Raw genomic sequence first — 12787 nt, forward strand, 5'->3', positions numbered from 1 at the left:
GAACTGGGCACAATTCTCCAGATGAGCCTGAATGGGTGCTGTCACAAATTTAGCACCACCTCCTTGCTTTTATATCCTGTTCTCCTGGTTGTACAAAAGTTACATTTCTCCATATAGAACTTCATTCATTACCTGACTGCCCGCTCTACCAACCTTCGTCTTTTTGAGGTTCTTCGCTGTCCACACCATAGTTCACAATTCTTCCAGCTTTGTACAATCCAGAAACTTTGGAATTGTCCCCCAATGTACCAAGATTCAGATCATTAATATTTATCAGGAAAGGTAAGGCTCCCAAAACCAACTCCTGGGGAACTCCATGGAAAATCTCCCTCCAGTTTGCAAAGCATCCATTGATCATTACTCTCTGTTGATACAAAAAAACTCCCCTTGATACACTGAGAATTTCGCCACTTCTAAGCCCTTAACACTATGACTATCCCAATTTATGCTGAGAAAGTGAAATCTTTTGTTTTCCTTTATTCACTTACGGGATGAGGGTGTCACTGGCTAGGCTAGCACTTATTGCCCATCCCTAATTGCCCAGAGGGCAGTTAAGCGTCAACCACATTGCTGTGGGTCTGGAGTCACATGTAGACCAGACGAGGTAAGGATGGCATTTTCCTTCCCTAAAAGGCATTAGTGAACCAGATGGGTTTTTCCAACAATCCACAATGGATTCATGGTCATCATTAGACTCTTAATTCCAGATATTTATTGAATCCAAATTCCACCATCTGCCATGGTGGGATTTCAACCTGGGTCCCCAGAATATTATTTGGATCTCTGGATTAACAGTCTAGCGATAATACCACTAGGCCATTGCCTCCCCCATATCCCCTTATGTGCTCCTCTATTTCCCACTACTCTTTGGGAACCTATAATACATTCCTGATGTAGCTGCCCGATTAACATTCCTAAGTTCTACTCACAAAGCCTTGTTTGAGGACCCTTCCAAGACATCATCTCTCTGTATTGCAGTAATTGACTCAATAATTAATGATGTAACAGGGTCATAACTTCTTACATTCTCCTCTGTCTCGCCTAAAGATCCTGTATCCTGGAATGTTAAATTGCCAGTCCAGCCCTTCCCTCAGCCATGTTTCTGTGATGGCAATAATATCGTACTTCCACATGTCAATCCCTGCCATTAACTCACCAGTCTTACCTAATACACTCCTATCATTAAAGACCATCCATCCTTGCCTTACTCTCTTGACACTCAGCATATGCTGAACTTACTCTGACTTGCTTCCTTAGCTGTAGCTGGATGTATCTCTGTTCATCAATATTCTGTGTCCTGTCTCGCTGTTCTATGTTCTATGTAACCCCTCCCAGCAGCACTAACAAACCTACCTACAAGGATGTTGAGCCCAATGTGATTCGAGCACAGGCTGTCCCATGTATACAAGTCCCATCTTCCCCAAAAGCAGACCCAGATATCCAAGGATCTAAAACCCTCTCTCTTGCACTAACGCTTGAGCCATGCATTCACATGTCTTATTTTCCTATTTCCATACTTGCCTTCACGTGGTGCTGGGAGTTTTCCAGTCATTACAATCATTGAAGTCCTGCTTTTTAATCTACTGCTTATCTCCCTGAATTCTTGATGGGTGGGTAGGGTATATGTGATAGGGGAAGGTGCATGTGGGGTAGGAAAGGGGATTAAATGGGTGGGTAGGGTCTGTGTTAGGGGAGGGTGTACTTGGGATGGGGAAGGGTGTTAAATGGGTAGGTCAGGTATGTGATTGGGAAGAATGTAGATGGGGTGAGGAAGGAGATTAAATGGACAGTTGAGAGGTATGTTTACAGGGATCATACTGGTCTTATTTCCTGCTGAGTAAAAATTGAAATACAGCTAAAAGGTACTGAGGCCCAGTACCCCAGCCCTGATCTCCCCTGTTTACAAACTTATGCTCTGCTGGTAACATCATGCGCAGGTTTAATCAAAGAATCTCTCTCAACCTTACCACGAGATGTAGAAATCTCTGATCGTCCTGATCAAGAAAAGCATCGTATGTGTCTCGGAGTATCTGAGGGCAGATGAGATGTTGTATTGTCACTCAGGTAATTTAATAATATATCCAGCTTCTACAGAAAAACCATCAGTCAGGCTCCGTTTTGTGGCTTCACATTGGAATTGGTGGGGGGGGGGGGGGGGGGTGTTAAAAAACCTTTCCAGACTTTCCTGGGATTTGGGCATTGCCACCTTGAAGTAAGGGGTTCATCCTGCCATTTCAGACAACAATTAAGATTGAATCACATTGCTGTGGGTCTGGAGTTACACATGGGCCAGACCAGCTAAGGACAACAGATTTCCCTCGCTAAAGGATGTCAGTGAACCTGATGGGATTTACAACAATTCACCGTGATTCCCTGGTTACCATTATTCTAACTTCTTTAATTCCAGATTTATTATCTAAATTCAAATTTCACCATCTACCAAGGCTGGGATTTGAATCCTCGTCTTTAACCTGTATCCCTGGATTGCCAGTCCCATGACAGCGCCATAGAATTACGCAGAATAGGAACCCCTCAGCTTGTCGAATCTGTACTATGAAACTACTCTAGTCCTACTTTCCAGCTCTAGGCCCATTGCCTTGAATGTTATGACATGTCAAGTGTTTGTCTGAGTACTTTTTCAAGATTGTGAGGTTACCCACCTCGACTACTCGCCCTGGCAGTACATTCCCACTGCATCCTGGGTGAAAAAGTTATTCCTCAAAGATCCTCGCAACCTCTAGCCTTTCACCTTAAAATTATACCCTTTATTATTGATGCTTAACTATGGGAAACAGTTGCTCTCTACTCACCCAGGTCCCTCATAACCTCACACACTTCTATGAGAACCCTTCCCTGCTGCAAAGAAAACAACCCAAGCTTCCCCACCCTCTCTTCACATCCGAAATGCTCCATCCCAGGCAACATCCTCATGAATCTCCTCTGCACCACCTCCAGTGCAATCACATCCTATAGTGCATTGACCAGAACTGCACACAGTGCCCCAGCTGTGACCTCACTAACATTGTAGACAGCTCCATCATACCCTCCCTGCTCTTACAGACTATGCCCCAACTGATAAAGGCAAGTGTCATTGGCCTTAAATCCCCTAATAACCTGTCCTGCCCACTTCAGTGATCTGTAGATGAGAACACTATGATCCCTTGTTCCTCTGAGCTTCCTAGTTTCCTGCTATTCATTCCGTACTCCTTTATCCTATTCCTTCTTCCAAAGTGTATCACCTCATGGTTATCAGCCTTAAGTGCTGTGCTACCATCGCATCTCGAGGTAGGGAGGGAGGATTGACACATTGAGAAGTTTTCTGTTGAACAGTCATTGTTTTCCTGTATTACTCTCAGGAAAAGCCTTGATGGTAATGATCTTTGACTGGCAAGTAAGCAGGGGTGTGCTGTACCATCCTATACTGACATTGGTAGCAGTTGTTTACAATTTACATAGACAATTTGGAGTTGGGGACCAAGAATAGTGTTCACAAAGTTCACAGATGACTCTATGATGAGTAATACAGCAAAGTGTGCAGAGCACATTGACTCTATGATGAGTAATACAGCAAAATGTGCAGAGCACATTGAAAGTCTGCACAGGGATATAGATAGCTTAAGTGAATGGGTAAGGGTCTAGCAGGTGGAGTATGATGTTCGTAAATCATAGAAGATCATAGAATCATATATTCCCTACAGGGTGGAAACAGGCCATTCGGCCCAACAAGTCCACACCGCCCTCCGAAGAGCATCCCACCCAGACGCATTCCCCTAATTTCCCATGTCTATCCCACCTAACCTAAACATCCCTGGGGACTACGGGCAATTTAGCATGACCCATCCACCTAACCTGTACATCTTTGGACTGTAGGAGGAAACCGGTGCACCTAGAGGAAGCCCATGCAGACACGGGGAGAATGTGTAAACTCCACACAGACAGAGGCTGGAATCGAATCTGGATCCCTGGCGCTGTGAAGCAACAGTGCTAACCACTGGGCCACCGTGCTGCCCCAGTATAAACGTGGGGTCATCCATTTTGGTAGGAACAACAGCAAAATGGACTATTATTTAAATGGTGGGAAATTGCAGCATGCTGCTATGCAGAAGGACCTGGATGTCCTTGTACATGAATCACAAAATTTTTGTTTGCAGGTACAGCAGGTAAGTAAGGAAAATGGAATATTATCCTTCATTGCTGGAGGGATGGACTTTAAAAATAGGGAGGTTATGCTGCACCTTTAAAGGGTGCTGGTGAGGCCACATCTGGAATACTGATCTCCTTACTTGAGTTTGGACATACTGGCACTGGAGGGATGCAGAGGAGGTACACTAGGTTGATTCCAGAGTTGAGAGGAGTGGCTGAGTAGAGACAGACTGAGTAGACTGGGGTGATACTCATTGGAATTTACAAGAATGAGGAGGGATCTCATCAATACATAGAAAATTATGAAGGGAATAGATAAGATAGAAGCAAGGAGGTTATTTCCACTGATGAGAAAAGCTAGGAGGCATAACGTCAAAATAAGGGGAAGCAGATTTAGGATTGAGTTGAGGAGTAATTTCTTCAACCAAAGGTTTGTGAATCTGTGGAATTCTCTGTCCAGTGAAGCATTTGAGGTTACCTCATTGAATGTTTTTAAGGCAAAGATAGACAGAGTCATACAGTCATACAGCTGGACAGCATAGAAACAGACCCTTCAGTCCAACTTGTCCATGCCAACCAGATATCCTAAATAAATCTAGTCCCATTTGCCAGCATTTGGCCCACATCCCTCTAAACCCTTCCTATTCATGTACCCATCCAGATGCCTTTTAAATGTTGTAATTGTATCAGCCTCCACCACTTCCTTTGGCAGCTCATTCCATACATGCACAACATCCTCCATAAAAAAATTGCCCTCAGGTCCCTTTTAAATCTTTCCCCTCTCACCTTAAACCTATGCTGTCTAGTTTTGGACGCCCACAACCCAGGGAAAAGACCTTGTCTATTTACCCTATCCATACCTCTCACGATTTGAATAAACTTCTAAAAGATCACCCCTCAGCCTCCGATGCTCCAGGGAAAATAACCCCTGTCTATTTAGCCTTTCCCTATAGCTCAAACCCTCGAACTCTGGGAATATCCTTGTAAATCTTTTCTGAAACCTTTCAAGCTTCGTAACATCCTTCCTATAGCAAGGATATCAGAATTGAATGCAGTTTTCCAAAGGAGGCCTTAACAATGTCCTGCACAGCTGCAACACGGCTCCCAACTCCTATACTCAATGCATTGACAATAAAGGCTAGCATACCAAATGCCTTCTTCACTATCCTGCCTACCTTTGACTCCGCTTTCAAGGAACTATGAACCTGCACTCCAATATCTCTTTGTTCAGCAACACTTCCCAGGACCTTATCATTAAGTGTGTAAGTCCTGCCCTGATTTGCTTTTCCAAAATGCAACACATTCACCTCAATTAAACTCCATCTGCTGCAAATCTGAAAGACAAAATTTACAACCACACAGCACTCCTTCTGACCCATCTGATCAAGATCCCTCTGTACTCTGAGGTGACCTTCTTCGCTCTCCCTCTAAATAGCTAGTTCTCCCTGTAAACCACGTGATCTAACCCTATGAACCAGTCTACCATGAGGAACCTTATCAAAAGCCTTACTGAAATCCATATAGATCACATCCACCACTCTGCCCTCATCAATCCTCTTTGTTACTCCTTCAAAAAAACTTAATCAAGTTAGTGAGACTTGACTTCCTGCTCACAAAGCCATGTTGACAATCCCTAATCAGTCCTTGCCTTTCCATATACATGTAAATCCTGTCCCTCAAGATTCCTCCAACAAATTGCCACCACCGATGTCAGGCTCAGTGGTCTAGAATTCCCTGGCTCTTCCTTCCCATGTGTCTTAAATAGTGGCACCACAGTAATGAGCCTCTAGTCTTTCAGCACCTCAGCTGTGGCTATCAATAATACAAATATCTCACTCAGCAAGGAGTCCAGCAATTACTTTCACAGCCTCCCACACAATTCTAGGGTACACTTGATCTGGTCCCAGGGATTTATCCACTTTAATGCATTTTAAGACATCCAGCACCTCCTCCTCTGGATATTTTTCAAGGGCTCGCTATTTATTTCCCCACTTTCTATATCTTCCATATCCTTCTTCACAGTAACACTGATGCCGAATTCTCATTTATTATCCTCCCCATCTCCTGTGGTTCCACACATAGACAGCCTTGCTGATCTTTAAGGAGCCCTATTCTCTCCCTAGTTACCCTTTTGTTATGAATGTATTTGTAGAATCCCTGTGGATTCTCCTTAACCCTATTTACCAAAGCTATCTCATGTCGCCATTTTGCCCTCCTGGTTTCCCTCTTAAGTATACTCCTACTGACTTCATATGCTTTTAAGTATTCACTCAGTCTCTGCTATGTGTACTTGACATATGCTTCCTTCTTTTTCTTGACCAAAACCTCCACTTCTCTAGTCATCCAACATTCCCTACCAGCTACCAGCCTTGTCCTCCACCCTAACAGGAATATACTGTCTCTGGACTCTCGTTATCTCATTTTTGAAGGCTTCCCATTTTTTAGCCATTCCTTTACCCACAAACATTCACCCCCAACCAACTTTTGAAACTTCTTGCTTAATACCATCAAAATTGACCTTTCTCCAAATAAGAGCTTTAACTTTTAGATCTTCTCTATCCTTTTCCATCACCATTTTAAAACTAATAGAATTATGGTCACTGGCCCCAAAGTGTTCCTCCACTGACATCTCAGTCACCTACCCTGCCTTATTTCCTGATAGTAGGTCAAGTTTTGCACCTTCTCTAATAGGAATGTCCACTGACTGAACCTGAAAAATTTCTTGTATACACTCAACAAATTCTTTTCTATCCAAGCCTTTAACATTATGGTAATCCCAGTCCATGGAAAGTTAAAAATCACCTACCATAACCACCCTATTATTTTTGTAGATAACCGAGACATTTGTTCCTCAATTTCCCGCTGAGTACTGGGGGGTCTAATACAATCCCAATATGGTGACCATCCCTTTCTTATTTCTTAGTTCCACCCAAATAACTTTCCTGGACAAACTCCCAGGAATATCCTCTTTAAATATAGCCATAATGTTATCCCTAATCAAAAACAACACTCCCCCTCCTCTCTTGCCCCACTTTCTATTCTACCTGTAGCATCTATACCCTGGCACAATAAGCTGCCAGTCCTGTCCATCCCAGAGCCATATCTCTTATAATTGCTATGATATCCCAATCCATGTTCCTAACCATGCCCTGAGTTCATCTGCCTTCTCTTGAATTGAAGCAAATTCAGTTTAATTCATCAGTCTGACCTTGTTCTTGCTCCTGCTTGCCCTGACATTTTGATTTGCTCCTTTCCCCAGCAGTACCAGTCTCAGACTGGCTACTTTCCTCACTATCTCCCTGGGTGCCCCATAACCACACCATGCCCCTTACTAGTTTAAATTCTCCTGAGCTGCTCTAGCAAGTCTCCCTGCCTGCATATTAATCCTCTTCCAATTCAGAAGCAATCCACCCTACTTATACAGGTCACTTCTACCCCAGAAGAGATTCCAATGATCCAAAAATATTAATCCTTCTCCCCTGCACCAGCTCCTCAGCGATGCATTCATCTGCTCCATCCTCCAAGTCCTACCCTCACCAGCTCATGGCACCGGGAGTAGTGAAGGACCTCCTTTATAAATTCCTGCCTAACTTCCAATATTCTCTCCTCAGAACCTCCTCCTTTTCTCTTCTTATGCCACTAGTTCCAATGTGGGTAACAACCTCATGCTGATCCCTCTCCATTTTGAGAATATTCTACACCTTTTTGGAGATATTCTTGATCCTGGCACCAGGGAGGTAACATTCTGATGTATTGCTGTCAGCTGCAGAAACATCCATCTGTGCCTTTGACTAGACAGTCCCCTATCACAATCAATTGTTTGGAACCTGACGTACCCCTTGTTACATTAGAGCCAGTCTTGGTACCAGAAACCTGGCTGTCAGTGCTACATTCCCCTGAGAGTCCATCACCCCCTAAATTTTCCAAAACAGCCTACTTGATTGAGATGGGGATAGACAGAGGAGACTCCTGTGTGATCTGCCTCTCTCTCATACCTTTCCCCAGGAGTAACTCATCCACCTGACCATAACTGTGGTTTTTCTCCATTCCTACAGCAGCCATCCATCACACCCCCTATCTTCTGTAAATTCCTCATTGCCTCCAGCTGCCACTCTAACCAATCCACCCAGTCCAATAGAATTTGCAATCAAACACATTTCCTGCAGGCATAATCATCGGTAATGTGTGGAAACTCTCCCTAATCTCCCACATCCAACAGAAAGAGCACATCACTCTACTATGGGTCATCTTTGCATCTCTAATTATCTATAGACGTAGGTAATAGCATGGTTCTACTGCTCTAAAAAAAACACTGCTCTAGGCTAACTTAAGTACCTATGTTTTATATTTTTAACATTTAATCAAGAAACAGATCTCAATAAAACATATAATTAAAACGAAACCCATACTACCCACTGTTGGAGCTTTACAAAATAAACAGTAAGGTTATACTTTAAAAAGACACTTAGCTGCTCCCCTGCTGACACACAGGATTCTCCATGGTTAGTTGTGAATTCCTAGCTGTTCCTTTATTTTTCTTAGATGAACTCCAACGTCCAGAGATACTTGAAAATCAAACAATGGAGGCAGGAGCTGTGCAGATTCACTGCTGGGGCAGACAGCAGTGTAGGCTTCCTGTCTCTGTTTGACTCACTTCTCATGTGGTGGTTGCCACTGCCTTTGTCTGTCTTCCTCTTTTGATAAACATAGCATTGTTTTGATCTTTTCTCCCCGAAAGTTCCAAAACAGCTTACAAAACAGTAATTACTGCTCTTAGAATTCAAGGAAATCAGCTCCAACATGGAAAATATCTCAAAAAAATGAGCAGCTTCTCCTGCCACAATTTTTTCCTGTTCTCCATCTTGGATTACCCAGAATCCTTCCTTTTTTTGAACAGTAAAGGCATTCAGGGTTGTGGAGAGCGGGTGGGTAAGTGGAGCTGAGTCCATGTAAAGATCAGCTATGATTTTATTGAAGAGCGTTGCAGGCTCAAGGGGCCAGATGGCCTACTTCTGCTCCTATTTTTTAATGTTCTTATGCTCACTCAAGTCAACCAGCTTTCAATAGCATGAGGGCAATGACCTCTGTGTCCTGTGTGAACCTTGGGTCATCTTGCCTGTACAGCTCAGTAACTACTCCCTTTCCACATTCATTCCCTCACCCAGGTCTGATGGGTGTGTGGTCTTTCTTCCTGGCTCCTGGAATACCATCAGTGCAGCAAGTGTGGTCAGTGACAGCAGTTGGAGCTTCGGGTTTCAGAGCTTGAGCAGCAGCTGGTGTCAGAGTCCATGAGGCTGAGAGCTCATGGAGATATGGTCACTCCACTGCTTCAGAGTCTGCAGGGAGAGAGGGAATGGGGGAGCAGCAGGCAGTCCAAAAGGACCAGGCAGCTGGTACAGGAGTCCCCCGAGTGTATCCCACTTTCCAACCAGGATTCAGTTTGGAATCCTGATGGGAATGATGGTTCATCTGGGGAATGCAGTCAGAGCCAAGTCCATGGCACCACGGGTGGCTCAGCTGTCTGGGGAGGAAGTGGGGGTGGCACAAGAAAGACAGGAAGAGCGAGAGCAATCAATAGCTGCAGATGGGAATCCAGGATGGTGTGTTGTCTCCCTGGCGCCAGGCTCAAAGGTGTCACTGAACAGCTGCAGAGCACCCTGAGGGGAGAGGGAGCACAGTCAGTAGTCATGATCAACATCAGTCCCAGTGACAGAAGGAGAAAAGCGATGTGGTCCTGCAGTCAGAATTTAGGGAGCTCGGGAGGGAATTAGCAGCAGGAGCTCAAAAGAAGGAATCTCCGGATTACACCCAGTACCCGACACAAGTGAGAATAGGAATAGGAGGATAAGAGAGTTGAATGTGGGGATGGAAAGAGGGTCCAGGAGGTGGGTAGGGTTTAGATTTTGGGATATTGGGAATAGGTCTGGGGGAGATGGGAGCTGGACAGACCGGACAGGTTACTCCTGAACGGAGCAGGGACTGAGTTCCTGGTGGGGTGATAATTCCCTACTCAATTTCTTCTATTATCGGAGATTTTCATAAACGTCACTACATCAGGTAAAATACCCACACAGACTCACATAAAGGATATCCCAGTGGGAACAAGGCCAGAATCAATTTAGCTGGAGTTAAAGCAACAGATTGCTCAGTGGGGTCTATAGGACATCAACTGGTGGGAAGGGAGTAGACAAACAAGTCTGAAAGGAAATTACAAAGAGATACAAATATTAAAGAGTCGTTATAACGTGGGACTTTAGTTATCCAATTATAGACTGGGATAGTAGCAGTGTGAAGGGCAGAGAGGAGCCAGAGTTGAGAGAGTGTGGTCAAAAGAATTTTCTCCAATCCAATGAGAGCTGCTTCTTATGGGAGGATGAAGTGCCGGAGGTCACTATTTAAACAGTGAAAAGAGGACTAATGTCCTGAAAATAGAAACTAGGCAGGCAGACAAGGAAGGTGAAGATTTGGTCAGTGTGGGTTGCTTTCCTGTATACTGAACTTTGGAACACAGACATGCTATGACAAACACTTACAAGGATTAAAGACCCCATTCCCATAACATGTAGAACCAAAGTAGTTTACAAAATACCATGCAACGACTGCCACTGACATTACATCAGACAGATAGGAAGGAAACTAGCCATCAGAATACTGATGAAATTTCCCAAATATTAGTAAACTCAGATAACGAAGGCCATCAGTTTAACTGGGACAATGTAATCATAGTAACTCAAGCCAAACATAGGCACGCACAGGAATTCCTACATGCTTCTCAACTCATAATGCAAACAACAAATATATAGATTTGAAACCCATACACAAACCCATGCAGAAGAAAACCGGAAATGACAGCACTCACCATAATGGACTGGACAGTATAAATTCCAAGTGGAGTAGAACAACATCACTTTATCGGAGGCTTCACTGATGTTACCCAGCACATTGTCGAAACGTCTGAATGAAAACAAGCCAGCTCGGCAAGCAAGTCAACGACCTCACAGATCTGGAAATTTAAGGTGTGTGTCTCAAGGGACATCCAGTAATCATAGTATTTATGGAGATTGAAGTCACCTGAGTAAGTTTAATGGGTGTCTATGCTACAGACAAAGAATTCCTGGAATGTGTGAGATTACATAGAACATAGAACATTACAGCACAGTACAGGCCCTTCGGCCCTCGATGTTGTGCCGACCTGTCACACCGATCTCAAGCCCATCTAACCTACACTATTCCATGTACGTCCATATGCTTGTCCAATGATGACTTAAATGTACTTAAAGTTGGCGAATCTATTACTGTTGCAGGCAAAGCATTCCATTCCCTTATTACTCTCTGAGTAAAGAAACTACCACTGACATCTGTCCTATATCTTTCACCCCTCAATTTAAAGCTGTGCCCCCTCGTGCTCGCCCTCACCATCCCAGGAAAAAGGCTCTCCCTATCCACCCTATCTAACCCTCTGATTATTTTATATGTTTCAATTAAGTCACCTCTCAACCTTCTTCTCTCTCATGAAAAGAGCCTCAAGTCCCTCAGCCTTTCCTCGTAAGACCTTCCCTCCATACCAGGCAACATCCTAGTAAATCTCCGCTGCACCCTTTCCAAAGCTTCCACATCCTTCTTATAATGCGGTGACCAGAACTGTACGCAATACTCCAAGAGCGGCCGCACCAGAGTTTTGTACAGCTGCAGCATAACGTCTTGGTTCCGGAACTCAATCCCTCTATTAATAAAAGCTAAAACACTGTATGCCTTCTTAACAGCCCTGTCAACCTGGGTGGCAACTTTCAAGGATCTGTGTACATGGACACTGAGATCTCTCTGCTCATCTACACTAAGAATCTTACCATTAGCCCTGTACTTTGCCTTCTGGTTACTCCTACCAAAGTGCATCACCTCACACTTGTCTGCATTAAACTCCATTTGCCACCTCTCAGCCCAGCTCTGCAGCTTATCTATGTCTCTCTGCAACCTACAGCATCCTTCGTCACTATCCACCACTCCACCGACCTTAGTGTCGTCTGCAAACTTACTAACCCATCCTTCTACGCCCTCATCCAGGTCATTTATAAAAATGACAAACAGCAGTGAACCCAACACTGACCCTTGCGGTACACCACTAGTAACTGGTCTCCAGGATGAACATTTCCCATCAACTACCACCCTCTGGCTTCTTTCAGCAAGCCAATTTCCGGTCCAAACTGCTATATCTCCCACAATTCCATTCCTCCGCATTTTGTACAATAGCCTATTGTGGGGAACCTTATCAAATGCCTTGCTGAAATCCATATACACCACATCAACCGGTTTACTCTCATCAACCTGTTTGGTCACCTTCTCAAAGAACTCAATAAGGTTTGTGAGGCACGACCTTCCCTTCACAAAACCGTGCTGACTATCCCTAATCAATTTATTATTTTCTAGATGATTATAAATCCTATCCCTTATAACATTTTCCAACATTTTGTTTGAGATTGAGGAGTGAACTAAGACATAGGCTACTTTACATCTCATACTGTGTAATGAGAAAGAGCTAATTAATAATCTCGTTGCAACAAAACCTGCAGAGAATAGTGGCCATTTGTATAATTAAGTTCATAGAGTCATACAGCACAGAAACAGACCTATTGGTCCAACTTGTCCA

At 43.9% G+C, this 12787-nt stretch overlaps 1 protein-coding gene across 1 annotated transcript in view; it reads right to left on the bottom strand.

Moving 5' to 3' along the window:
* Positions 1–11113, bottom strand: part of LOC125456173 (uncharacterized) — a 117789-nt gene extending 106676 nt beyond the window's left edge. Inside the window, exons 1-2 of the mRNA XM_059648228.1 lie at positions 11003–11113; positions 1968–2030 (exon numbers count right to left, since the gene is read on the bottom strand). Coding sequence (XP_059504211.1) covers positions 1968–2030; positions 11003–11005 — 66 coding nt within the window. The 5' untranslated portion in view covers positions 11006–11113. The remainder of the gene's footprint in view (positions 1–1967; positions 2031–11002) is intronic.
* Positions 11114–12787: the final 1674 nt, after the last annotated feature.

The sequence above is a fragment of the Stegostoma tigrinum genome, chromosome 8 (genome assembly GCF_030684315.1).
Source record: "Stegostoma tigrinum isolate sSteTig4 chromosome 8, sSteTig4.hap1, whole genome shotgun sequence".
NCBI lineage: Eukaryota > Metazoa > Chordata > Chondrichthyes > Orectolobiformes > Stegostomatidae > Stegostoma > Stegostoma tigrinum.